At 43.6% G+C, this 26226-nt stretch overlaps 1 protein-coding gene across 12 annotated transcripts in view; it reads right to left on the bottom strand.

Moving 5' to 3' along the window:
* Positions 1–26226, bottom strand: part of MPZL1 (myelin protein zero like 1) — a 42361-nt gene that overhangs the window by 11810 nt on the left and 4325 nt on the right. For 2 of the 12 annotated variants that reach the window (XM_077781190.2, XM_085590472.1), the window contains exons 1-5: positions 25850–25966; positions 11931–12091; positions 8584–8797; positions 2672–2804; positions 1045–1118 (exon numbers count right to left, since the gene is read on the bottom strand). In XM_077781190.2, coding sequence (XP_077637316.2) covers positions 1085–1118; positions 2672–2804; positions 8584–8797; positions 11931–12091; positions 25850–25961 — 654 coding nt within the window. In that variant the 5' untranslated portion in view covers positions 25962–25966 and the 3' untranslated portion in view covers positions 1045–1084. The other 10 variants (XM_077781188.2, XM_085590515.1, XM_085590492.1 and 7 more) reach the window with 10 other exon arrangements.

Below are 26226 nucleotides of genomic sequence, written 5' to 3'. Positions count from 1 at the left end.
CTGTGGAACAATTACCTCAAGAGTCACACAGGACATTTATGCTAAGTGCCCTTATATAGCTACTTGAATACCTTATCAGGCAAATCTTGATTTTCAAACAAAAGAACAGTCTTGTGGTGAGAACCAACACTCCTAAAAGAAAGCTCCTGGTTTTCACCTTCTAATTGCTTACTTTCATCTGCTTAAAGCAGGACTAAAAAGAAAACAAGCCTGTGGCAGAAAAATTAGTACCACAGAGCAAATGCCCTTAAAGTTGGTGACTTTTGGGCAATGCAGTAAGCACCCAGGAGAGTTAAGCAGCCATCTCCTTGGCAGCAGTCACAGGTGTGCCCTCTGCTACAACCCTCTAACCACTAGGCATTCTTTCCCTCAGTCTTTGTAGACAGTGTATAAATTAAGTACAGAAACAAAAGAGGACAGTGATGTTAAGCAGATCACCTCCTTGCAGGGCAAGCATTTTTCACCCTTTGGTAGGTCTTACCACAGCAGATTTAGCTCCTCATACATGCAGCAGTTAGAATTAGAACAAAAATACTACTCCAGCCATCATGGCAAGGGGTTGTGACTGTCTCAAAAACAATGCATCCCTTCTGTTACCAAAATTATGTAATCATTATTTGTTTTATTCACAAAACTCCTCAGATCTACACTACCTAAACGTAATCATTAAGCAACTAATGTATTTAGATCCCTGCAAGTTTTCCAACACCCAAGCTATCTGAGCCAGAGGAACGATTACAGGGAATTTACTTTTATTTTGACACAGAAAGAGCTCTGAATTTCCTGTGGTTTAGTCAATGCACTGGCAAGTTCACTATTGGAAGAGATGGAGGGACATCATCTGGGATAAACAACAACTCCACCCCAGTCAGACACGAGACAATGAAACCCAAGCACCCAGTGAAATGCATCATCCCTTTGCCAACAGATTCCAGCACAAATTACAGTGATATTAGTAGAGAGCTAGCTGGTTAGTCAGCAAAGGAAGAGGAAATGTGTACACACACACAGGTATTAACAGCAACCACCAACTTGATTAGTTACCATGGTGTCTAGTGGGACTGGAAGAGAAGACCCAGCCCTGTTACATTCCCAATCTGGCGTCTATATCAGGATCTCTGTAAGGAGAGGAAGGTAAGCAGGATCCAATCCCAGCACACCAAGGCAGAAAGAAAAACAAAACAAAACAAAACAAAAAAACACCAAAGTCAGAGCATGAATGGAAACTGTCGCCATGCAGGGGTTCCAGATGCTACACAGGGCCCCAGCCCACCTCAGTTCAAGGCAGAATGGTTATCTAGGAGTAAGTGCTTCTCTCCACCACCACACACTGGGTTAGCATCATGTAGAAGACAGTCCATAAGTTTGGAGGGGGTCACAGCGCACGTGGTTTCTTTCTACACATCATGCAGAGCTGGCATGGTCAGTGAAAGCAGGATTTATACCTCAGAGATTACTTTCCCAAGAGAGTAGTTAAATCTGCTACAAGAAATCACAGCACATGAACTACTGCTCCAGGCTCAGCACCAACATGTGTCCTCCAGCAGGAAGACACTGGAGAGCAGGTCAGTGGGCAGCAGGGCAAGCTGGCCACCTCAGGCACACTGCTGGTGCATGACACTGCAGGGTTCTTTTCAGTTCTTAGGGGAAGGACACATGCAGAAAGGGAAAACCAGGCTTTCCACACAATTCTGAGCACACACAGCCACCCTTGCTGTATTTAGCCTTACCATTGGGCAATAGCCAACTTTGTCTAAGCTCTCCAGCTGGGAAAAGGACAGGGCAAAGTTTAATTTGGAAATCCCCACAAGCTTATTTTTGGAGTTATTTTCTTTTATCCCACAGGCAACCCAAAGAACCTGCAATAAGCAGGAATGTTTGTTGGGCAAAAAACAGAAGAAAATTGTATGTTTTGAGGTTGTTTCTAAGACTACATACCTAATTTTCATTTTTTCTTAGAGAAGCAAATTACCAGCTAATTAGAGAGGAGAAAAAAGGAAGCATCTCCTCCACCAGCAGCAAGTTTCATCACCCCAGGACTCTCTGGCTTTGTCAGTTCTTGTTGCTTTTTCATATCCCCACTCAAAGAACTGTGCTTCATTTTGGAGTTATCCTCCTAACACTAAAAACCCTGCAGGGATGGTAACAGTTAACAAAAAACAGACAGTGAATGCAGAGTGGCTACTCTTTCCTTACTTTCAAGTGTGGTGATGAAGGGGTTTTTGGCAAATATTTTGGTCCAGGCTTAGGAGGTAGAGACACTGGTAACAGAAAAATCCAGTCCTGATCTCAACACACAGCATTCCTTAAAAGTGCACATGTGGTGCTTTTCCTTTGGAGGTGGTAAAGAAAGGAGAGCTGGAGGGAAGGGGAACAGACCAGAGCTAGGGGGTCTTGGATTAAATGCTCTGATGGCATATATCCTTGTGTCTGGGGCTCATCTTCAACACCTAGTGATTTTAGGGTGCAACTCATGGTCAGTAGGTCTCTTCAAGCACAATACAGAGGTAACCACTAAAGGCAGATGATCACAGTTCCACATGACGATACCTTATCTCTAGCTGTGATTGCCAAGGCTTGGCTGAAACAACTCCTACCCCCCTTTAAGCCCTCCCTCTGATCCTGCTGCTGTTCCTCACATCAGCCACGGGTGAGGAGGGAGATCTCTTACCCAGAGTATCGTTTTTTAGAGTTGTTCTTTCTGATGACAAGACACACGACAATAGAGATGAGCGATGAGAGACCTGTAACCGTACCGATGGCTATCCCCGCCACGGTGGCAATGGGGAACGCAGGCAGGCTGTCTGCGGAGAGAAGGGAGAAAACATTCAACTCTTCTGCATTCCCTCCTCAACTGAAGTGCAAACCACAAATGCCCTTGAGCCTGGATTCGTTTAGAGCAGGAGGCACTAGGGTAATACCCAGAAATTACAGCATGCAGCCTAAGTGGCAGTGGCAGCAGGCAGCCAGCAGAGTAACATGAACAGAGCACACACCAGGAGTGTTCTTAGTGTCACCGTCCTTCAGGAGAGAGCTCATGTTGAACCAAAAATTTTTACATGTCAGGGAACACAAGTGACAATGAGGACAACCCTGTCTCGTATCTGAAGGGGAAAAAAACCGAGTTACAGCCATCTGGCAATTCCCAGCGAGGTCAACAGGAAAAGGCAGGCACGCTTGAAAGCAGATTTGGACACAGCACATTGCTAACCCACTAGGAGTGCTGAATGCTGGGTGTTCTCCAGGGAGCATGCAGCACACAGCAGAGTTCCTACCCAGGATCACTCTTAGCAGTGTTTATACATTACTCTGGTGTCTCAAAACACAGCCCTGTACATTTTTATAGACTCATTTTTTTCCCTTCTTAGGTCAGGATCATTGTACAATACCAGGAAAACATGTAGAAGAACACAGTATTGCTTTACTCACGTTTTCCCTAATATTATTTTGGGGGAGAGTAGGCCAAAAAAGAGCAGCCAGAAACAAAAGCCAATCAGAGAATGAGTACAAAATACCTACAAGTCAAAGAATACACAGACTACCATTACAAATGAGAAACAAAATCCTTTCCTTCCCCCCACATCATGGTTAACACAAGGAACATCTCAGGCCAGAGGGTTTCTTACAAGACTCCATGCTACTCCAGCTACTTATACCAAATACAAGTGAATCCCAAATACAGGTGAATCAGCAAAAGATCCAACAGGTAAAATCTACACCTATATATAAAAATCTGTCTCAGACACCTGCATCTGATTATCACAGAATTGTTGACGTTGGAAGGGATGTCTTGAAATTGTCTAGTCCAAACCCCCGCCTTAAATTAATCAGGGTCAAGTAGCAGAGTTTGCTCAATACTCTGTCCACTTTGGATTTGTCTCCAAGGATGAGAGACTCTTCAGGCAGCCTAGCTGTCATGGTTTGACAGTGGCCCAATGCCAGGCACCCACAAGAGTCACAAACTCACCCTCCCCTGCTGGGGGGAAGGAGGGAAAAGTTAAAAACAGTTAACAAAGGCTTCATGAGTGAGATAAGGACCAGGAGAAGTATTTCAAGAGCACAACCAGTTCAACTGTAGCTGCAAAGTGAAATGTATTACTAACAGAATCAGAGAAGGATAATGAGAAGTAAAAGAAGCCCTTAACACACCTCCTCCCCAGCCCCTCCCTCCTTCCCACCAACAGCGTAGGAAGACAGGGTGGGGAGGGTTTGGTCAGTCCATCACCAAGATCTTCTTCCGCTGCTCTGGGAGAGGAGTCCTTCCCCCATGAGGCTCTGGGGTCCCTCCCATGGGAGACATTTCTCCATTAACTTCTCCAGAGTGGGTCCACTCTCACGAGCAGCAGCCAAACTGCACCTGCTACAATGTGAATTTCCCCTACGGGCAGACAGTCCTCCCAAAACTGCTGTGACATGGATCTCTCTTTCCATGGGGTGCAGTCTTTCAAGGACAGGCTGCTCCAGACTGGAGGCAGGGCCCCCTCTCTCCACCGGGTCTTCCATTGGATCACAGCTCCCTCCAGGCATCCACGCTCTCTGGCATGGGCACCTCCCACAGGGGCTGTGGGTGGATAGACCTTTGCATCCCCCATTGATCTCCATGGGCTGCAGGGGCACAGCTGCTTCACCAGGGCCTGCACAGAAATCTCAGCCCCAGCATCTGGAGCACATCCTTCCCCTCCTTCTCCACTGACCTGGGTGGCTCCATGTTGTTTTCCCTCACATATTCTCACCTCCTCCTCTTCTCTGACTAGAAGCAAAAACCCTGTGACCTTATTTTGATTTTCTTCTTAAATATGTCATCACAGAGGCATTACCAGCCTCTCTCATTGGCCCAGTTTTGGCCAGCAGCATATCCATCTTCAGAGTCATCAGCCATTGGCTCTGCCAGACATGGTGGGAAGCTTCCAGCAGCTTCTCACAGGAGATACCTTTGTGGTCTCCTGCTAGATAAAAGCAGGCTGTCCCAACCCAACACATTAGTCCAGCGTTCAACCACAGTAAAAATGTGGGGGTTTAAGTGCAGACAGAATTGCCTAGGTTTGAACTTATGCCGATTGTCTCTTGTCCTGTCACTAGGCACCACTGAAGAGCGTGGCTCAGTCTTCTTTAGGTGCTAGCAATGTACATGAATACCTGGTAAGAGGATTCTCCAGAGTCTTTCTTCTCTTTTGCAGGCTAGATCATACCACCTTCTCTTCTGCAGACCAGACAATCCCAGCTGCCACCATTTCTCCTCATATGAGAGTTGGAATACTCCCTTGACCATCTTTGTTGCCCTTTGCTAGACTCGTTCCAGCAGGGACAACAGACCAGCAGCACCCTGAAGGCAGGGCATCATACGAAGAAAACAGGGCTTACATTTAATCCTGCTCCTTTGGAATTCACTGACTTTCAGCAGAAGGGCTACCTGACGCCTGGCTGTTTCACTGACCATAACATCATTCAGCCAACCATCACAGCAGCAGCTTTCCTGGCTCTCCAGTGTGATATGCCAGATCATAGTGTTGCATTTAAGACTAATAAGAGTTTAGTAGAAGTAGTTTGGCTAAGGTTTAGAATTTCTTAGTAGGCCATAAGCTGTGTGTTGTTAGAAACAGTTGTTAGGCAAGGGCAGTGCGGAATGCTGAGGAAGTAGGAACTTATTTCAGAATGCATTCCAAGAATGGGCAGTAATAGACAAGATGGATAGGTAGATCTTGGGGATACATTGTTTTTATCTAATGGAGTGGAAAGAATTTATGATCATAGAGAATGTTCAATTTAAACAAGAATTAATTTGATTGTTAGAGTGTAACATAGACAAATATGTGCTGAATTGAGCAACTGTTGATATAGACCCTATATAAATGCAATGATTTTGTTAGTTTGGGGGGCTCTGACTTTGGACATTAGTCCTCAGGCTCCCAGGGCCCTCAATAAAGCACCGCATAAAACGACTTCGGTTGTTTTGTGTTTTCTTTATGGGCAACAACAGCAACATGGCAATTCAGAGTTTTAGAAATAAATTAAAAATGAAGATATAAGCACCACAATGTAGAGGAAGATATTCTTTCAAGGACCTTTCAGCAGCCCAGGGATCCATCTGCTATTAAGGAGGAGAGTCCTACAAGCAGTAATATTCAGATATGTAAGATATGATTGCTCTTGAGGCCCATGCAAAAATGAAGTAATTTATTTTGAGGCATATAAGAGTTCCCTAGTTTCTGTGCTTTTTCACCTTTCAAGAAGTGCAGGAATAACTGTCTGCAAAAACATCAAAATAGATATGCATTTCTGCATTAGCAGACCTGTTGCTGCCTTGTGTACCAGAAAATACATTTTATCAGAGCAAGGAAGCAAGTGACAATCCAAAACCATAGTGCAGAGTATCTACTGAAAAAATGTTAGAACTGATCATTTTGTCACTTCTTTGACTCATTAGGGTCTTTTTTGGTTGGTTGAATCTGAGTGATAGACAGCAGTTAGATCCTGTTAGCAAACCTTTTTGAAGACTGTATTAAAAAAATGCTAGTGTTTGCTTGTGAAACTAAGAGCCTGGCTTTATTGCTTTTCAAAAATCGTTGCTATATTTTCCATTTCACAGTTACACAAATTCCTCCTAAGTACTTCCAGAGCAGCCAATGACTTCATTAGGAAAGACAGTCACAGTTAAAGCACCCAACAACAGCTCTGAAAGCCAGTACTTAACAGCTCAACACAAACCAAAAAACAGCCATTCAGAGAACACTTTTCACCGAGTATTACTGAAGTTAAGAGCAATTTCCATTTCACTGAGAGCATGTGAGTATCAGTTTTATAAAAGAGGCAGGAAAATGAAGTTTTCATTGCTCCTAAGTGTAAAGATTTTCATACCATTCTAATTTTTCCCCCATGTGTGTTCAGATCCAAGATTGACCACCTCCAGGTAACACAGGCTCTTGAACACAGTTGCTTTTCTTGTTACAAGTAGGGTCAGCCTAATGTAAGAACTTGGAATTTCCTATTAATTTCTGTTGTCTAGGCTTCAAATGGTAGTCCTTTTCTAGATTCAGATAGGCTATTGAAGAAACAGCTTTTCATCCCTGCCAGTAGAATTGTTCCAACACACTTGATAGAGCAGTTTGTACAAACACCATGTAGGTACTGCAGTGAAAATCAGCTCAGTTAGTTTGGCAATTTTTAAAAATTAGGCCACCAGGGAACTTATTAAATGTTTAATCCAAAACCTTAAGGTAACCCATCATCTATCACATGATTTAAATGTGCAAAAAATGAATGTGGCTTAGAACAGTTTATACCACCAAACATACAATTCAGAACCATTAGATGCATACATAGTAAAAAACCAATATGCACAAGTGTCATCATGCATTTATTCCAATTGAAAAAATTGCTCCAGCTCAGCTCAGGATGAGTTACAACCTATTACAAGAGCTTGAAAACCCATTTTCAGAGTCATTCTAAGAATGTGAAGAGAACTCCTGCAGCATTTTTACTGATGGTGAGAAGTGTTTCAAATACAGGGCTCCATTCAGAATCAGATTCTCTTCCAGATGCCCCACCTATGGCGAAGACAGCATGCAAGTCTGTTGAAAAATTAACAGCTGAATTAGGTCTACTGAGGTCAGTCTTTAGTTGTTTAACCTGGGTTAAAATCTGAAAAGGCTTTTCCAAGACAGCCTGACTTTGCCAAACCAGCAGCTGCTTTACTGCTTCTTTATAGTTACTATCATTGTGAAAAAATAAAGAGACCATATTTTATACAGGCTTCAAACTTCCTAGAAACAAAGTTCTAAGTGATGGTTGGACCTCCAGAGGTCCTGCTCAACCCAAACTGTACCATGAAGAGAAAAATTAGATGGAGAACTTTCCAACATAAGAACACAGAATGACCTCCTGAGCAGGGGTATATACCTGCTCTGGCAGCAGAATCATTCCACAGACTGGTATCTTCCCTAACATATTAAAACTAATGGAATAGCTGCATCAGCACTGCCATTTATGAATTCAACATTTATTCTTGTCCTTCCTGAACTATAAATTTGGAAATGCAATTACTGTAACAATCATTTCTTGTAGAAAAACATCACATTGTGGCTGACCTCCAGCTGAGGTGGAACAACCAAATGTTTTGGATGATAAAGGCAAATAAAGAGCCAAACTGATTCTGCTACTTAGTGCTCTGCTACTTTTTTCTCTTTATTCACCAGATTTCGTAAGTCACTCTAACCCTTGATGCAGCATAATGCAGGAAATATATTCAAAGGACTTCAAAATGAGAAGATGTGTTTTCAAGCCTTCCATCAGCTTTTTCCTAATAATTGTTTAAACCACAATTAATTAGTGGGCATAGAGGAATTAGGAATTAGTGGAACTAGTGGGCATAGAGGAAGAGTGTATGACATACAGTTTTTAAACAGCTGACAAGATATTGGTTCTATTATTAGGACCTGGAAGAAGAGAATTAAAAAAACAATTGTTCCCTTCAGGCCACTCCCCCACCCCCAATAAAAGTGATTTAGACAAGGAATGGAGAGGAAAAAAAAAAAAAAAAACCACGTGAGAAGGAAAAAAAAAAAATCATATAGGGTGAATGAATACCTTTCTCCACAACTCTAACTCGGATTTCTCCTGGTTTGACAACAATGTCAGGTGGGTTCTTGACATCGCAAATGTACGTGCCGTTGTCCCGGAACTGCATGTTTGATATAGTGATAGAAGCATCTTTCTTGTTAAGATCTCCAGCCCAAGTGATCCTGTCTTTAAATGGTATGTCCTTTCCAGGGTATGACTTGCCATTAGAGTAATAGAAAAACTGCAGCCAAGGAAAAGAGGATATAAGAACAATCCAATTAGCAAGTACAGAGCCACCGTGCTTCTCCCACTATTACAGCACTCTCCCAGAGCCAGCTATGTTACAAACAGCCAGCAGGTTACAAACAGCTGAGGTTTTTCTCCTCCTGCCTCACCACTTCAGCCTGTCTTGTTGCCTCTTGATAACATAACCATGCTTCTACCTCAACCATACCAGAACAAGAGACTGCAAGTTTTTGGTTTTCTGTTGATTTTGATTTGATTTTTTTTTTTGGTGGATTGGCTGATTTTTTTGTTTGTGTTTTTGTTTTGTTTTGTTTTTTTCCTGTTTTGCAGGGGACAGAGTTTTACAGACAAGGAGGTGGGGGAAAGAAAAAAAAACTGGTAACCTGGTAATAATTAAAGGACAGAGCAGTCCTGGAACATAGCCATCTGTCTTTCAGGCACAGGAAGCCGCCTGCATCCCAGCAGAAAAAGGATACCAAGTTTCCCATCTTGTGTTTTGCTGTGTGTTACTTGCAACTAAAGCACGGCTAAATTAACATGCAATACTCTCCCTTCCACCCCCTCAGAAAATCCCATGACCAATTTAGAGTATATCTAGCTGTTTCCCAGAAACCTTCAGGTAACTAAATATAACTGTTTCCCAGTTTTTAAGTGACTAAGCTGCACATCGGCTCTGCATTCCCCATCCATGACCAAAAATCTTTGAAGAATAAACCTCCTTAGTACAGACTAAGGAGGAACTGAGTATTTCCTAACTATACCTGCCCAAAATTGGAATTTACAGCAGTAGAAGTGCATAGGACAACTCTGCTTTCAAACACATGGGATACCCTAAGAGAGGCATCAAGGCTGTAGGAGAATTGCAAGAGAACATTCTTTCTTAATTGGATATCCTGCAGGACAGCAAGATAAATCTAATCAGGAATCAACCTGAACTCCCTTCAGTTCAGTCTCCAGAGAACAATGAAAGAAATTTAGGACAATTTTCCAGCTTCCTCTTCCTCCTGCCTTATTTACAAAGCAGTGGCTCTGCCACAGAACACTGCCTACAAGAGAGTCATATTTCCATTCAAGTCACCTCCTATCCCTTTTCCTGCCCTTGATCTCAGATTTGCTGTTCCAACACCCTCTCTATCAGACCTGCACTGTGAATATCAGGCCTTATCCCTCTGCAGCACAAATCTTGTCCAGATCAGGTATGTGCACATCATGTCCATCTGTCCTGATACAGTCAATCTTACTTGTTGCCTACAGATTAACATAAATTCTACAAAGCATTTTATGCAGTAGAGAGCTGGCAAGCACACAGCCAGCTGTCAACATTGGAGGGACTCTGCATCAGTCTACAGCTTTTCCAACTGGATTGTAACCTTTAACACAGCAGCACTGCACGACCACAACCCTGTTCACAGGGGAAGTCATCCCACTGAAGTCTAGAAGGCCAGAGGCAGATTCCTCAGCTCTCTAGATGTCTTCATCTGACAGAGAAGAAATCCCAAAGTAAAATATGACCTGAAACACAAGCTAAGTTATTCAAGCCATCCCTTGCCTGTGGTGGACTGAGATGAGACTTTGGAACATGTGGTGAGGGAAGGGGACAAACAGGGGAAGCTCCCAGTCAAGACAGCCTCACCACATGGCCACAAGATTGCCAGCGTGATTCTAAAGGGACACACGTCCGCCCTTGTCAAAAGAACCATGGGCTTACCTCAGACATAAGCTGATCATGAGACTGGTCTTTCAAATTCACACCCACCAAGCTATGCAATGCCATGATTCGGGCTCATAAACAAACAACCCCTCTACACCTTCCCCAGGCTCCCAAAAGAAACAGAGAATTAACATCAAATTATGCTGGGTCACTGCTGCTCAAAGATAATGTGCATTTCTTTCAGTTGTGCTGATTGCTACATCCAGGTGGAACATCTGAACTGACTTCAATTCCAAAAACAATGTTATGTGTTGAAGCTGTATTCCTACAACTGAACAGTGATGCAGAAAGGGAATGGCAAAACAGGATATAGGGGCAGCGGAAAACACACCAACAGATGGCTTCTCTTCACCCATCCTGTTCAGCACTGGCAGGAAATATGCCCAACTTCCCTAACTTCTCCTCAGCTCCTGCTTTAGATTCCCAATGGGAAGAGCTCCCTCTTCAAAACTAAGTATTTATTTCACTGAGAATTCAGAAGCTTGTTCTTCAGAGCTCCATCTACTGAGCAAGATGCTCACATACTGGTTTTGACCATCTCTGCTCTGAGCATTGAAGAGCTCCCAGAGTTTAAATAAGCTCATGTCTGCAGCAGAGTGGAGACAAACACAAACAGCTGAGCAACCCGCTGTCCTCACATCTTCAAAGGTGTCCCAGAGCTCCTTGTTCTGCTTCCTCTAAATTCTCACTCAGGACAAGGAACAAGAAAGAAGCAGAAGTGTCTGAGGAAGAAGAGGAAGAAGACAGCTATCACCTACCAAAGCCATTTCTTTGAAGATTTACATCCAAAGGATCTGAGCCCCCGTGGGCCCAACATACAGGAACTGAGCCATGGCAACTATTATTTGCCTGAGTTCCTTGCTAGCCTGATTTTTCACTTGTCAAGTAACTATAATACGAGGATGTAACTGCTTATTTGAGCTATTCAGTTCTCTTCTGAAACCAGGGAGACTGCTCTTACTTCAAACTCTTTCAAACAGAGGCTATATAGTACACAAGCAAAATAAACAACATGCACAATACACAATGTAACGCCACAATTACAGTGGTAATTCAAATTCTGTGACTGATATATTCAGTCAAATGCAAAAGGATAGAGGATTTACAAGATTCCTAGATGCTCATCTACTTCATACATATAGTTTCCATACCAACATCCCTCTCCTAAGACTAATAGAGTAATGTTACTAACTAATGTATTCTGTGGTCACTGCCCACTCCAGTCTTGGCAAAGATCCAGCAGACTGCAATATTTTCATACAACACTAAAAAAGCCCCTCAAAATCACAGTGATGGAGATAAGGCACACGAATGAGGGTCCAATCCATATTTGCTTGCTCCTTAGAACCAACTAGAAGACACAGCTCAACTGTGCCAGCCTCCCTCCCACATCTGTTCTCCTCCAGCCATTGCTTACTGAGATACGAGTGGCTGCTCCCTCTGGCTGAAAGCTCCAGGAGACAGATGCTGCACTGCTGATCACTTCTACGGATGTGAATGTGCATGGGAGCTTTGCGTCCGTCCCGTTCTCCACAAACATCTCCTCCGGGGTGTTGACCTCTACTGCTGATACCTGGACTGCATGGCAAAGAGAAGAAAGGAGAACAAGACACATCAATGCTGCTTTAAGAATGAGGAAGTTCACATTACACTGCCTAGAAGGGCAGAAGAGAAGAGGCATCAGTAACTCCTGCATTGGGTGATTGCACAGACATTGCATTATACCTCCAGTCAAACAGTATAGAGCAGGCCAAGTACAGTCACTTTGCCTTCCTTGTATTATCTGTGACAGGATGTTTTCCACTCACAGATGTTTCCTCTACAGCACTTTGTGGAAGTCAATTCTATGGTGCAAAGATGAGTTTAATACTTTTTCGTACCAGCTGATGGCAAGCATTATAATAATTAAGCCTAATAACCTGGTCCAGCTATTACTCAGTTTCCTCTCTGGCACACATATTGTTTCATATCTCCAGATTTTCCTAGCTGTATGTAAAACAAAAGCTCACCTCCACAAAGATGAGGAGCAAACTTCTCTTGCTCCCAGCTCTGCCATCTACTCCTGCTCTCTGCCATGGCTCCAAGGTGTGTATGTGCAAGGTCTCACAAATAATCACTCAGTTATAGTAGTTTAATTTTTTTCTACCTTATGCACAGTGAAAAGAGCAAGCAGACCACAACCCCCCAAATTTAAAGTAATCAAGGTTAATGATGTGCTTTTACTGGTAGTTTTCCTAACAAATAAGTAACAGTCATCGTGATTCGGAAAATGTGTTTAAGAGATTCTTTATCTGGAACGTTCTAAACTGACAATGCACTATCCCTATTCAGATTTAGGCAGATACATCTCTACATTCATTCAGGTTTGTGTAGAAGAACAAAGCATGATCTTGTGACATCACAAGAGAATGTCTGTCAGCATTCATGTCACATCCACGTGAAAGGAAAAATCTTGTCAAGTCAGTGTGGGTGGGTGCACATGTAACTTGTGTTCCTGGTACCTCAAATACAAGTTTTGGTTTTTATTAAACTATGATTTTCAGCACAGAGATGGTAACAACAATCTACTTCTGTTCATAGGATTCTATGTTTCTGGGCTCCAGTACCTTAAATCCCCTTGTTAGAACAGGAGAACAAACCTTCCTGCTCCATTTATTTCTCAGCTCTGAATGAAGTAGCTAGAAATAGCCAGACCAAACAGAAAGATGCAAGTCAAAGACTGTTCAGATAAAAAGAAAGAAAAGAAAAACCCACCTGTTGTACATAGGACCTAATTAGCATAAAAGATTTGATAATCAGGATGCCTTGGCAAGAACAAACAGAGCTTTGAAGACTTGGAGAAGATTGAATCAAGACTGGCTGACAAGAAGATTGAATCAATTTCTGCCAGCAAGAGATGTTGCAAAATGTGTAAATTCATTTACATGATGATTAACCCAATCATTGTAGTAAAAAATTACTAGCCTTCCTAGATGGTTTATAAGCATATGTAGTGCACAATAAATTCGGATTCTGACCACCAGTCAGTCTCCCCACGTCCCTCATCATCACCAATACCCACTTACATTAGTCTGTAAATCATGAGGTTTGAGTTTTCAGTCAGTGAGAGCAACCAGCTCAGCAGCCTTCAGAACCTGGACAGCAAACATCTGACAGAATGAGCATGCAAGCAGGGGTGGGAGAATTGAGCACATCATAGTAATTGCAATAACCAAAACCAGTAGAAAACACGAATAATTAATCCTGCTGTTCAGAGACCACACAGTTCACTTCCAAAATTCAGTACTCAGTCCCATTAGGTTATGTCTTGATACCGCAGATTCTCCTGTCATCACTGCTCTCAATTCCAAGAGAAAAAGTGCCCCAAGGGGGCTGGGGAGTAGGGGTGGTGAATTTTCATCATGAGGTTCTATCAGAGCTTCCTTCCTCTTGTACATATTCTGACTATAGGCCAAAAGCTATTCTTTTGCAAAACTACCAAATATTTATTTGGAACATACAAAGACTTCTAGCAATCAAATTAAATGAACTGAGAGCTGCTGTGCTTTATGTATTTTTCCAGCTAATGGTGAAGAAAAGAAAAATAAAATCAAATGAAATCCATTGTAGTAAGCCCAAACCACAGAACAAACCTCCCTTTCAAGCATAAAACAATCAAGATGCCCTCAGTATTTGTGTAGGAAGAAAAGAGTCTGCATAGACACTGTCTGCTTGTACATGGTACAGAGAACTCCTTGCCACACACAGGCAGTGGGTAGCACAGATCTGCCTAAAGAAGTCACTGTTCTAACTCACTATAACTGTAGTGAAGCAAAAAATCAAAAGAAAAAAAGGACTCCTCCTTACTTCTTCCTTTTCTTCTGGGAAGGAAGGAACTATGTAATCCTGTACAGATATTTCTATCAAGTTTAATTTTCATCTGTCCTATTGTTGGCTCAATTTAATGTTCTTCTTTGCTGATTTTTTCTCCTCTGCCCCTTTCAATGCTCCAAAAATATTTTCCCTGCTTCTGTTGCCTTACAGGATAAGAGACAGGCTCCTTAAATCATAACCTGTTCGGTAGAGAGGCCACAAGATTTGTCATTTGTTCACCCTCAGTTCTCTAATCCCGTACTTTAACTCATATAGTGGCTGTTCCCACTACCTTGAGTTCTTTGGCCTCTTCTGTCATAAATAAAATCCACATGGATCATCTCCAGCTCTAGCTCTTTTGCCAGGATTACAGCCACCTTCCAGCTCCTACACCTATTTAAGTATTCCAGTTGGAGAAAGTTGAATTTTGAGTCATATTTCAGTCACACATATACACTGCTCTATTCCTCAAGCTACTCAGCCTAAGTTCCTCTCAAGAGGAAAAAACTATCACAGGAAACTGAGAGAGGAGTGCTTTAGGAAGGGATGGTCAGCAAGGTACATAGGGCAAAATTAAACATATGCTCTTCTCCCATGCATCCTCCTTGATCCCATCACCCTGTCCAACTGCCTGTAGCTGCAGTATTTCCTTCTGAACCTCTCATCTATCTTTCAGCTGCTTTTATTCTTTCCAGCACAAAAATGGTTCTAATTTTCTCACCTATCATCCAAATAAGTTGGGAAAAAAAACTCCACCTGTGCCTCTTCAGCTATTTCTTTTAAATCTCTAGTGTTGTTCAAGCAGTTTTACTCCAACTACAGTAACTTTTCTCCAGCTCCACTTTCAACCCCCACACTGCAATGAAAACTCTCCATCCACATCTTCCTTTCCAGACAATCCTCCTGCTCTTGAAATAGTAAGAATATGAGTGTCTTATCCTATCTTACTAACCTTACTTACTAATATTTTCTTATTTTTCCAGCATGGATCTTCATTCTTCCATCAAGGCTCTCTCTATTCTCAGGTCTCTTTGCTCGGTATCTCACCTCAGAGATCTCATCTGCAAAACAAGCTCAAGCTCCATCACTGCACTGACTACTCAGATCTGTGTCTCTGCTCAGGATCTGTCTCCTTATGTTCAAAGAACAGCCTCAGCATTGACAGAGATGTCAGACCAAGTTGTCAGCTCACACTAAATGGGACTAAAGCAGAGCTCAGAGCCCTCCACAATTGCTTTTACAAACATGGACCTGCCATGTGTCTGTCCAACTCAACACCTGTGCAGCACCTCTGATTTTGAACTCTTCCCAGGTCAAGGCAGAGTATTTCAAATTTTCCAGTCACCTGTTCAGCTGACACCAGACTAAAACCTCCAGTTTGTACCTTGACTTTCATTATTGTGATGTCCTTTTTGCTCTGGACAGATGGACAGTTATCAGTGATGATGAGAGATGGGGAAGACTGACTGGTGATGAAAATCTGAATTTACTGTGGACTACATATGCTTATATACTATTTTAGGAAGGCTACTATTTTTTACTACAATGATTGGGTTGATCATCACATAAACTTATACATTTTGCAACATCTCTTGCTTGCAGAAGCTGATTCAATCCTCTTTCCTGTCAGCCAGTCTCAATTCAGTTTTCAAAGCTCTGTTTGTTCTTGCCAAGGCATTCCCATTACCAGATCTCTTTTGCTAATCAGGTCCAAAATACTCTGTCTTGTGTGCCCCAGCAGACAGTAACAGACCAGTAAGTACTGCAGTTCCTGGTAACCAAGCTGCTCCAAGGGTGACACTAAGAACAGGGGGACATCACATATGCAAGATCACTGCTTCCTTCCATGAAATGGAAATGACACCAAGCACCCATCCCTGTTTCAGTATGAAGAAGCTCTTGTCCCCAGCCACACTGTAGTACTGGTCTCATCCAAAACTTTTCAAATCCAAATTGTAGCACCTCCTCCTAAATGCTGTCCCTCAGGCTTGGGAGGATCTGCTCAAAACCTGCAAAATCCTTTCACTTCCTTTGAGCCCTCCAAAGCATGTGGTAACTGCATCTGTATGAATCCAACAGTGACTAAGCTGCCAGTGTTTGGAGATCAACACCTTTTAAAACGGAAGTCATCTTTTCCTGCTTTTACTTGTACCCCCTGGTTGTTTATACTGGCCTCATAGTGATCTTTTAAAACAACATTTTGGGCAAATATTGGTTTTATTCTACATTTTTTACGTAGAAATACGGCTGACCATCTGGTGTGGCAGCATACCACAAAGAAATTCTTCTGTGCACCGAAGTTTTACACTAATTAACACACAGATAATTACAACTTCTTTGCAGACCACTGTTTCTGAGATCTTGGATCCAATGAAAACGTGCTGTTAATTAAGACTGTGAACACACCGAAATAAACTCAATTCCCCTGGATTCAACTCAGTCTAACAAACCAAAAATGCAAACAGCTAACACTGTAATCACAGGCATCTTATTTCTACCAGTACAAACACAAACTTTCACCACACTGCTAAATACTGGATGCTTATAGCTGCTACCATTCCCATCCTACGCCAGGAAGAGTGTTACTCCCCTCTTCTTGAAATGGCTGATCATCAGTTTATTAATTAATACAAGCAACTTGCTTTGCTTATCTTACAGACACCTGGTAGTACAGGCATGTACACAAGTTATAAATGAAGTCACTTACGCAGCAAGGTCTTGACAAAATGACCAAAACTCAGTGTTTCATTATCTTCACTCTGGTCTCCCCAGCAGCTCAGAAGTTTTATTAGAAAGGGGGATTTGGTTTTTTCTAATGACTAAGGGTCTAAAGTCACAAAAACAATATACACTTGAGAATCCGTGCTTTCATTAACAAATACTCTTACTCAACATCAAATGTCTTGTGAAACATCTCCTGTTGACAGCATTCTCAACTACGATTGCATGGCATTTAGCTCTTTCTCCCACAAAGCAGCTGCCCTGTACAATCAGCATGAAGCAATAGCAGCCAGACCCCTACAAAACATCCCAGAAAGCCAGAACAAAGTTATAATCCCCAACTGCAACTACAGGCACTTATGTACCAACAGACCATTTTTTCACTGTGGATAAAACACCTGGTGGAGAAACCTTAGCTTTCCTGCCTTAATAAACAGTAGACTTGCCAAAATAATTTCTTTGAAACTGTACAAGATCTGGTAAAGCACCCAGATGCTGGATAGAATTTCCACACAAATAGTTCCTTCACATCATTTAGCCTAAACAGAAGAGTAGAACCCACAGCAGCAGTTCCATCCAGGAACAAACCATGGTGTACTTCCTAAGGACAAAAACACACAGGTATTAAGAAGCCACATGTGTCCCTGCAGCCCCCTGTCACCACGACCTTTCTGTCTGCACTCCATACATTTACACAGGACACAAAGTAACACCAGCTACAGAAATGATGACTACACAGAGTCACACTAACCAATCTTGACATCTAAGTTTCAAAGCAACAAAAACCAAATTCCATTGCCTCGAAGGAGGACAGAAGAGTTAAATTTCACTCTCAAACGCCAATTCACCAGAAGAGCCTTTAGCTGCTGCCACAGCATCTCCCCAGGTTGCCAATCTTGTCAAGTAACCCAGACTGCTGGAGGAAAGAGAGCTTCCTGTCTCCAGTAACACAGCCGGTCCTGCAGCATCCTGCAGCTCCACGAATCAGAAAGCACAGCTGTGACACCCAGCCCATGAACACCTACCACCTCCTGTCACCATGCTGCTGCAAACCTTCATCCCCCAAGCACAGACAAGCATCTGCTAACACAACATTCACTTTCTCTTGGCCTCTTTGCACATTCAGCTAAGCTCTGCCTGACTCAACAATGAGAGAGAAAATAGCATCTCATCAGCCCAAGTGAAAGAAAAGGAGTTTCACTGAAAAGTCTTGAGCAAGTTGTGGCTAAGCTGTCAAAGCATACAGTAACATCCATGTATCTCAGCCCGCCATGCACCTACTCTGACAGGACTTAAAAGTCTCCAGAGTCCCCAGACTTTGGTATCTCCTTCTCCTCCCACACTTTAGGGTCAGCTTTTGGCATGTTCTCCTCTACATCATGCAGAGCTCCTAATGGTTCTGCCAAGGAGCAGCAAAAAGAGCCTATGATGAGATTTACTTTCAAAGCCCATGCTTTAACCAGAAATTAAGAACAAGCATGAGAAACAGCAAAAAATGCCTGAGCTCCCTTGCCAGACAGGCCACAGATGTGGCATTGTGTTCCCTTGTTTAGTCCTGAGAAAATAATTTCACTGTTATATCACTTAAAACAGAGATACTTGTAAAGGTGATAAGAACTATGAACAAGTAAGCAGTGTAGCTGCACAGCTTCGTGCTTCTATTACAGCATCAGTCACATGTCAGGTCTGGGCAGATATTTAGTCTTGAGGCAAGTAACTTCTAGTTACTTCTAGTACTTTTCACTGGGGATCACAAAGCAACACTTTCCTGGCTATCTGCAGGCTGGAACACCAACCAGCAGCTCAGGTACTCTTCAAACCACACAGCACATTTTTCTGCTCAACAGCCCTGAAGTGGTTTTCCTTCCATGCCCAAATAAGTTTAAGAGTGCTCAAATCTAAGTAAACAGTTCTTGTTGACAAAGCCAAACCAAAAGAGTGGAGAACTCAAAGGGGACAAGTTAAAGTTGTGCAAAGGGTAACTGGAACAGCTGATGGCAGCTGCTCCACCTCTAATCTTGCAATACCAACAGAGTCACTAACAAACATAGTACTTTATTTTCTGAGCACAAGGAAAGATGCCAGAAAACAGGAACTGAAATTACAGAAAGGCAGAAAAGACAGAAAAGTCTCATTGAAATACACCAGGTTTTTCCCCACAAATAGGGAACGAAGCTTACTTAACTAAAGATCTGAGAGAAGTTGGGCAAACATCTCAACACATGGCAGAGAGAACAAAAAAAGCATCTCACCATCACAACCATTTCCTAAAATTGCTATAGCAATCCACTAAAATTGTCACAACTACTAAGGAAATGAGAGTATTAAGGATCAGAAGTTGTAGACTAAAAAACCACAACCAAACAACAGCAAAACCCAAATCCATGGAGTGGACAGTAGAGAGTGACATATTGCTGGCTGGAACAAAAGCTTCCCACCAGGCTTTTTTCTTTTTTTGGTTATTAATACTATCTCCAGTGAAACTATGTTAAAAATACCAGTAATGTTGCCAACTGTTGATGCATGCAGCATCTTTTTGACAAAATCCATCATCAGCAGCATGGGAACTACCAATTTCCTAAAAAAAACTAGGCAGTAGAATTTAGGAGGTGGATACACAAATTTCATTAAGATATACAGTGCAAAGCCTACATATCAACGAAAGGAAGCTGCCCTTTTCCTGACCCTTTAACAGTAATCAATCCACAAACCTGCAACCAACTCAGTCTATACACAGCAAGAAACATCTGCAAAAGCTGCACATTGAACCACCCAAGGTATTAGTAGCATTCCATGAACAGTCACTCCCACCTATCATCATTCCTGAACCAGAATCATGCCCAATACTCTTGCCAAGTATTGGTATTTCCACAAGCCTGAAAGGTGTGCACAGGATTTTTCCCTGTATAGAGACTCAGTTAAAACCTGTTAAATAAAATCCTACCATTTAACTGAGCAAGAAGAGACATGAAATTACATCATCTAAGTGATCACTCTTCTCAGCTGACAGGGTATTCATGCAGCCAATCTGTTCTGGTGTGACCAGAGGCTTACTTCAGCAGTTCAAGCCAACCCAAAGCCCTTGGAGGACCAGATTCCTTACTGATCCATGGACTGCTGAACACCTGCAGCCAGCTCTGGCACCAAGCTTGCAGCAATCTCACACTGACTTGCTAACTGAACTGCTGAACAAACTTGTAACCAGCTGTAACCTGCAGCAGCACAACCACAAAACCAAAAGGAGAAGCCCAAGCCAAATATTTCAAAGCATTGTTCTACAAGAATTTGTCTGTGGTGGTGGCAATTTAAATAGCTCACATGCACACTCAGAATGAGATGAATTTGATCAGAAACTAATCTGTGTTCAAAACAGCCCTTTCACCATTGTTTTCTTTCAAACCAGATAAACACCCTAGCCCAGTCCACTGTATGCTGTTTTGTACAATTGCGGAGGGTTAGGAAGCACCAAGTAGGAACTGATACAGCTGGTTTTTCTCAGAACACTTCTTTTGTGAAGAATTTATAGCCTTCCTTGTAGCACACTACATCACTTTCTCAGTTTACACACGTGGTGATTTCCAGAGCCATCCCTTGGACTGAAGCAGCACCTTCCATAAATCAAGATCCTTCAAGACCTTGATCTGAACAGCTCAAGACACAGAAACCAGTCAGATTTCAAAACTCCTGCTGCACATCCAGCTTTATGGAATTTATTACCAAGTGGGAGCCCTGTTCACCACCTTTCATTTGCACACATTACAAAAACAAGTTACTGAATAACAGGTGGCTTGCAGCCAACTGTGAATGCCTCCAGCAATGGCCATTTCAGCCACCTGGAGATGACCTGCCCTGATTTACCTCCACCTCATGAACTGAAAGTGCCACCAACCACTGACAACTGCTACACTGCCCAGAGTTTAACCCTCCCTTAAGTATCAGAATCTCAATCTGCTTTGAGTGTTTCCAGGCAAGTTCCCTTCGTGCCCCTTAACACCATGTGTGTAAAGCATCAGTGAATGTACCACAAAGCATCTTCTTCTGCAGGGTTGGAGGAAAGAGAGCTCACAAGAACAACCACAGCCTTCCAGTTTTCCTTATGCATTTTAAGCCAAAACCTAGCAGCAGCACCACATGGAAAGTGCCAACTGCGCAGATACATAAAAATGCAGGAGCTGAAAGGGACAGCAGCCAAAGGGAACAAATATACAAGGACTGTGGGCTAACCCCAGCAGGCAGCTCAGCCCTGCACAGCCCCTCGCTTGCACCCCCAGTGCAATCAGGGAGAGAACTGGAAGTTAAAAAGTGACTTGAAGGTTAAAAAGTGAAAAAACTCAAGGGTTGAGATAAAAACAGTTTAAAAGGAAAAGCACAAGCCATCACCTACAGCTTCCATCAGCAGCCAGGTTCCATCACCATCTCCAGGAAAGCAGGGCTCTATCAGGCATAACAGTGACTTGGAAGACAAATGCTGTAATTCCAAATGCTGTAATTCCCTTCCTCCTCCTTTTCCCAGCTTTCACTGCTGACCATGACTTCTGTGGTGCCCTCCCAACTCCTCATGAAACCCCAGCCCATCTGCTGTCAGGGAGGGGTGACAAACAAAAAAGGCCTTGGGGTGTGCAAGCCAATGCAATACAAGTAACCAGTGCAAAACATTGTTACGTTAAATTAATTCTGTCCCACATTAGTACCAATACATTTAATTAATATAAACAATTTCAATTTAAAAAAAAAGAGAAAAAAGCTTATTCAGGACAAGTAACAGAAAGCCCCTTTAAAGATAAAGGAGATTTTAAAGAAAAACTTTCTTTCAACCTGCTCAGCAAAAACTACTGTTAACCCTGCCTTAGGATGAGTTGCCACACCTTCTGTGCTATGGGTACTGCTTACTGCTAAACACTAATCTGAGTAAACACTTGCTTTTTGACATGACTGCTGCTAGAGATAACAGTGAATCACTGCAGTTAGAGCTCCCCAAGTCTGTTTGCTGGCAGTAAAGCCAGTTCAAAAGTTTTTGTCCTCTCCTAGCACAGCCTTCTCTTACACAAGATATTCATACCCTCTCCATTGTGCTAATCACTTCCTGTGGGGTGCCACTAACCCGGACCACTAAAATAATACAGATAAGCAAACCACACACAACAACAACAAAAAAAAAAGATAAAAGGATATATGCCATAAGGAGGTTAATGTTTTCACACAGAGAGCTTCCAGCTTCCTGATGTATTCCTAGGATATCCTGAGTTAACAATCACTAGTTCAAAAAATGTATTTTCTTGCATACCAGGCTGTTTGTTTTATTAATTACATGCAGCAGTAAAAGAGCAATGTATGCCATACATGATGAAACCACATCACATCACAGTTGGAGAACTCCCACTACAAGTACTACTAATAAACTTTGGATAGATGACCTGATGATGATCTATATGGCACTTCTCCAGAAAAACAGTAGGTCTTTAGAAACGACTCAGACTAAAATCTTTCAAGACAGTGTACAAGACAATACTAGGTTTCATTTTTTTGGTCTCCCATCTCAACTCTGTATGGGACACAAGATATCCAGCACTAGTCAGGACAAGATGGGTCCACAGACAGGCAGTGGAATTGCTGTTTAATACAATTAATTTCAATTCAGATAACAAGCAACACAGCCATGCATGCCATTACTTACACAAGTAGTTGTCACAGACTGAGACTGTTGGATGGCTGGGGCCAAGAAGCATTTGTCCATTTTATCTCATTCTATCACAAAAACATTAAGGTACAGACTTTTCAACATATTCAAGAACTTTTTGCTGCTGCTGCAAGCAAGGTGATCTGAGCGTTTATCCAGCTTTTGCCTTTGCAGAACCCACTGAGCAGTGCAGGCAAGGTAGTTTTCCTACCTGCAGCATCAGTGGGCTGAGCTTAGAAGGACTAACAGCTTCTGACGGGGGTGACTACAGGAATTCTGACTAAACCTGGCACAGGCACGAAGTGAGCATTGCAACCCTGACTTACACTGTTATTTTCAGGAGGCATTTCAAGCAGCAACTGAAATAGGCTGGTGAGCTCAAAGCAGTAACAGGCACTTGAGCTATTTAACATCTCAATACTCTGCTTGTTACTGACCCCTGTGTATGTGCCCACGTGCACTTGTATGAGTGTGTATAAAAGGGGTAGTAGGAGAAAATAAATTTCAAAAATGATCAAGCTTTGCTGGTATCAAAAAGAATAATAAAAAAAATTACCATTATTCTTTCCAGTAACATCTAAACATTTTTTGAGACTATCAGGAGTAATCAGGCACCACCCTCATGTCAAACACAGGCAGAATACCACTTTAAGTCATAATTACATAGCTTACAAATGCACAATTGCAAAATACTCCATTTTCTTGATACTCTTGGCTGGTTGTTCCAGGCTCACTCATGCACAGGAGAGATTATACATAGATTAACTACTTAAACTACAAAATGTCCCCAGAATCACAGACAGCACATTTGACAATGATCATTCATTCTTACAAGCCAACGAAGCAACAGGGTTTTCAGATGACTGAGCATAAAGAAGCAAGGTGAACTCCTAACCCACACAAGCAGGGCCACATATGAAATAAGCCTAGAACTGTGTTATCTGTGCTTAGCTTTGAAGCAACCAGGCTTGGCAGAGCAGGCTGTGGTGGTTAATGGGGCCTGCACAGCACCCTAAGCAATATTTCTGTCTCACTGCAGGTTATTGGCCACAGGAGCAGACCTGCCACGGAGCATACAAGCAGGCACAAGGCACGGCAGCCACGCATGCAGCACGTCACCCAGCCCCATGCCACATCTGAGCGAGGGAGCAGCATGACCCTCTGCAAACACCACTCCGGCCCTTGTCAAAAAAGGCAGGTTTTGATTCCCAAACCTCTCACGAGGGGAAAATCCAGCATGGGGAAAGGGAATGGGAAGAGGGCCCTTGAAAAAACATCAGGAGCATGAATGACACAGGCAAGAAGAAATGCACAGCACTGATCACCCAGGACTCCTTAGCACCCCAAAACTCAGGGAAAGGTCATCTTTTCCTTCCCATAATCAAACTCCTTTGCGTATGCAAAAGATGTGAAGAGCCTGCACTCTGATCACTTATTCCCATGTAGAGATGTAAACCTTGCTTTTCACAGCAGACAGGAGGATTAAGGATGTGCAAGGAGAGAAGAAGCCAACACAGGATTAAATTCAGACTTTCTACAATAATCTACTATTCCCACCTACTCACTTACTGTAGCTGTACCTTTTGTTGTGGTCAGGGGAAATACGCTTCCTTCTTCTCTTGCCTCCATATGTCTTTCCAAAGATCTCAGTTTTACTGTAATATATGCATATTTCACATCTACCTACTTAATCCCAAATACTGTCTCTGAAGATACACAGGAAGCCTTAGCAATCTTTAGTTCTTTATTGCAAAATGCAGTCATCTTAAACAAATGCAAACAATGCTCTTTGGGAATAGATGTAGGAAGAGGATTAATAATAGGAATTAGATATTAGAAGGAAGTTCTTTGCTGTGAGGGTAGGGAAGCACTGGAACAAGCTGACCAGGGAACCTGTGGATGCTCCATCCCTGTAAGTGTTCAAGTTCAGGATGTATGGGGCTCTGAGCAATCTGGTCTAGTGGAAGATGTCCCTACCCATGGCAATGGGAATGGAACAAGATTATCTTTAAGATTTGTTCCAACCTAAACCATTCTAAAATTCTATTAAATAAATTTTGAGTTCCTTACCACTCAGCACACTTTCTTAATAAACCTCTTCCCAGACAGACTTACGGTTTTACACAGTTTTCCAGACAAATGAACTGAGGAGCCATCAGGCTTCTAAATGTCTCCTACTGAAATACTTCACAAAGTTTTACCCACTAAGCAAGTACTGCCAGCCCAAAGTATCCATCACTGGATATCTGGGGTGTATAATACTGGATATTCCCTCACTGTCCGTGCCCAGCATCTACACACAGTGAGCTGGCATGGGAAAAGCGCATAACTTCTCGAGTCCAAGTGATGTGTGGAACCCTCTGAGAACATAAACCACAGCAGAGTGAAGCATCACTTTTGCCATTCCTACAGCTCCATAGCCTTGTACTCCTCATTGAAAATATTCCAGAACCATCTGGATGCAATCCTGTGCCATGTGCTCTGAGATGACCCTGCCCGAACAGGGAGATTGGACCAGATGACCCCACTGTAGCCCCTTCCAACCCAAGCCGTTCTGCGATTCTGCACTTACTCTCCACCTATACGAGTCATAAATGCATCATCTGACTGACACAATTCCCCCTCCACCCAAATACTTCACCACTGACCGAATCGAGTCATTTACCACAACCCCAGCGTCCCTATTCCTCGGTCACGCCGTGGCTCTCCCAGCAAACGCCACCCGCGTCCCTGGAGCGAAGAACCCACGGCGGTGCTCGGTCCCGGCTCGGTCCCGACGATCCTGGGGATCTTTTCCGAGCTAATGGATTCTGCGGAACCAGCGCTAACACGGGGCCGCCGCGCATCACTGCCCCGGCCCGCGGCACCCCTGCCCTGCCCACGCCGGCTCCCAGGGGCTTTGTCCGCGGCACACCGACCCTTCCCCGGCAGGACGGAGCTCCTCGGCCGCCGCCAACCCTGCTCCGAACCGGGCGGGCAGCGAGCGGCAGAGCCGCGCCGTGCCCTGCCCGCGGAACCGCCCTCAGCCCCGGGAGCGGCGTTAAAGGGCAAACCGGCGGCCGGCCCTGCCTCGGTCCCTGACTCACCGGCGCTGAGGGCGGCGGCGGCGATCAGCAGCCACGCCGCGCAGGGCCGCCCCGCGCTGCCTCCGCCCGCCGCCATCTTCCAGCCGCCGCCGCCTCCCCGCGGCGCCCTCATTGTCCGCCCCCGGGCCCCGCGGGCCCGCCCCCGCCCCCTGCCCCGCCCGCCCATTGGCTGCTGCTGCTGCCAATCACACACACCCCCCGCGCACCGCTCGCCCCGCCCACGCCCTGCCCCGCTGCTCCACGGGGATTGGACAAGGCAGCCATCAGTCAAGTCCAGGTGACCTATGGGCGCAGGGAAGGCACTGTCCCGCCCCCCCAGCCGGGCGCGTCGCTGGCGCCCCGCCGCGGCCGGCCGGCGGTGCTGCGGAGGGCGCGGG

This window comes from Lonchura striata, chromosome 1 (assembly GCF_050655825.1).
Source record: "Lonchura striata isolate lonStrDom1 chromosome 1, ASM5065582v1, whole genome shotgun sequence".
NCBI classification, from domain to species: domain Eukaryota; kingdom Metazoa; phylum Chordata; class Aves; order Passeriformes; family Estrildidae; genus Lonchura; species Lonchura striata.
Note: the sequence above shows the minus strand (reverse complement) of the source record. Positions and strands in the feature narration are given on the sequence as shown.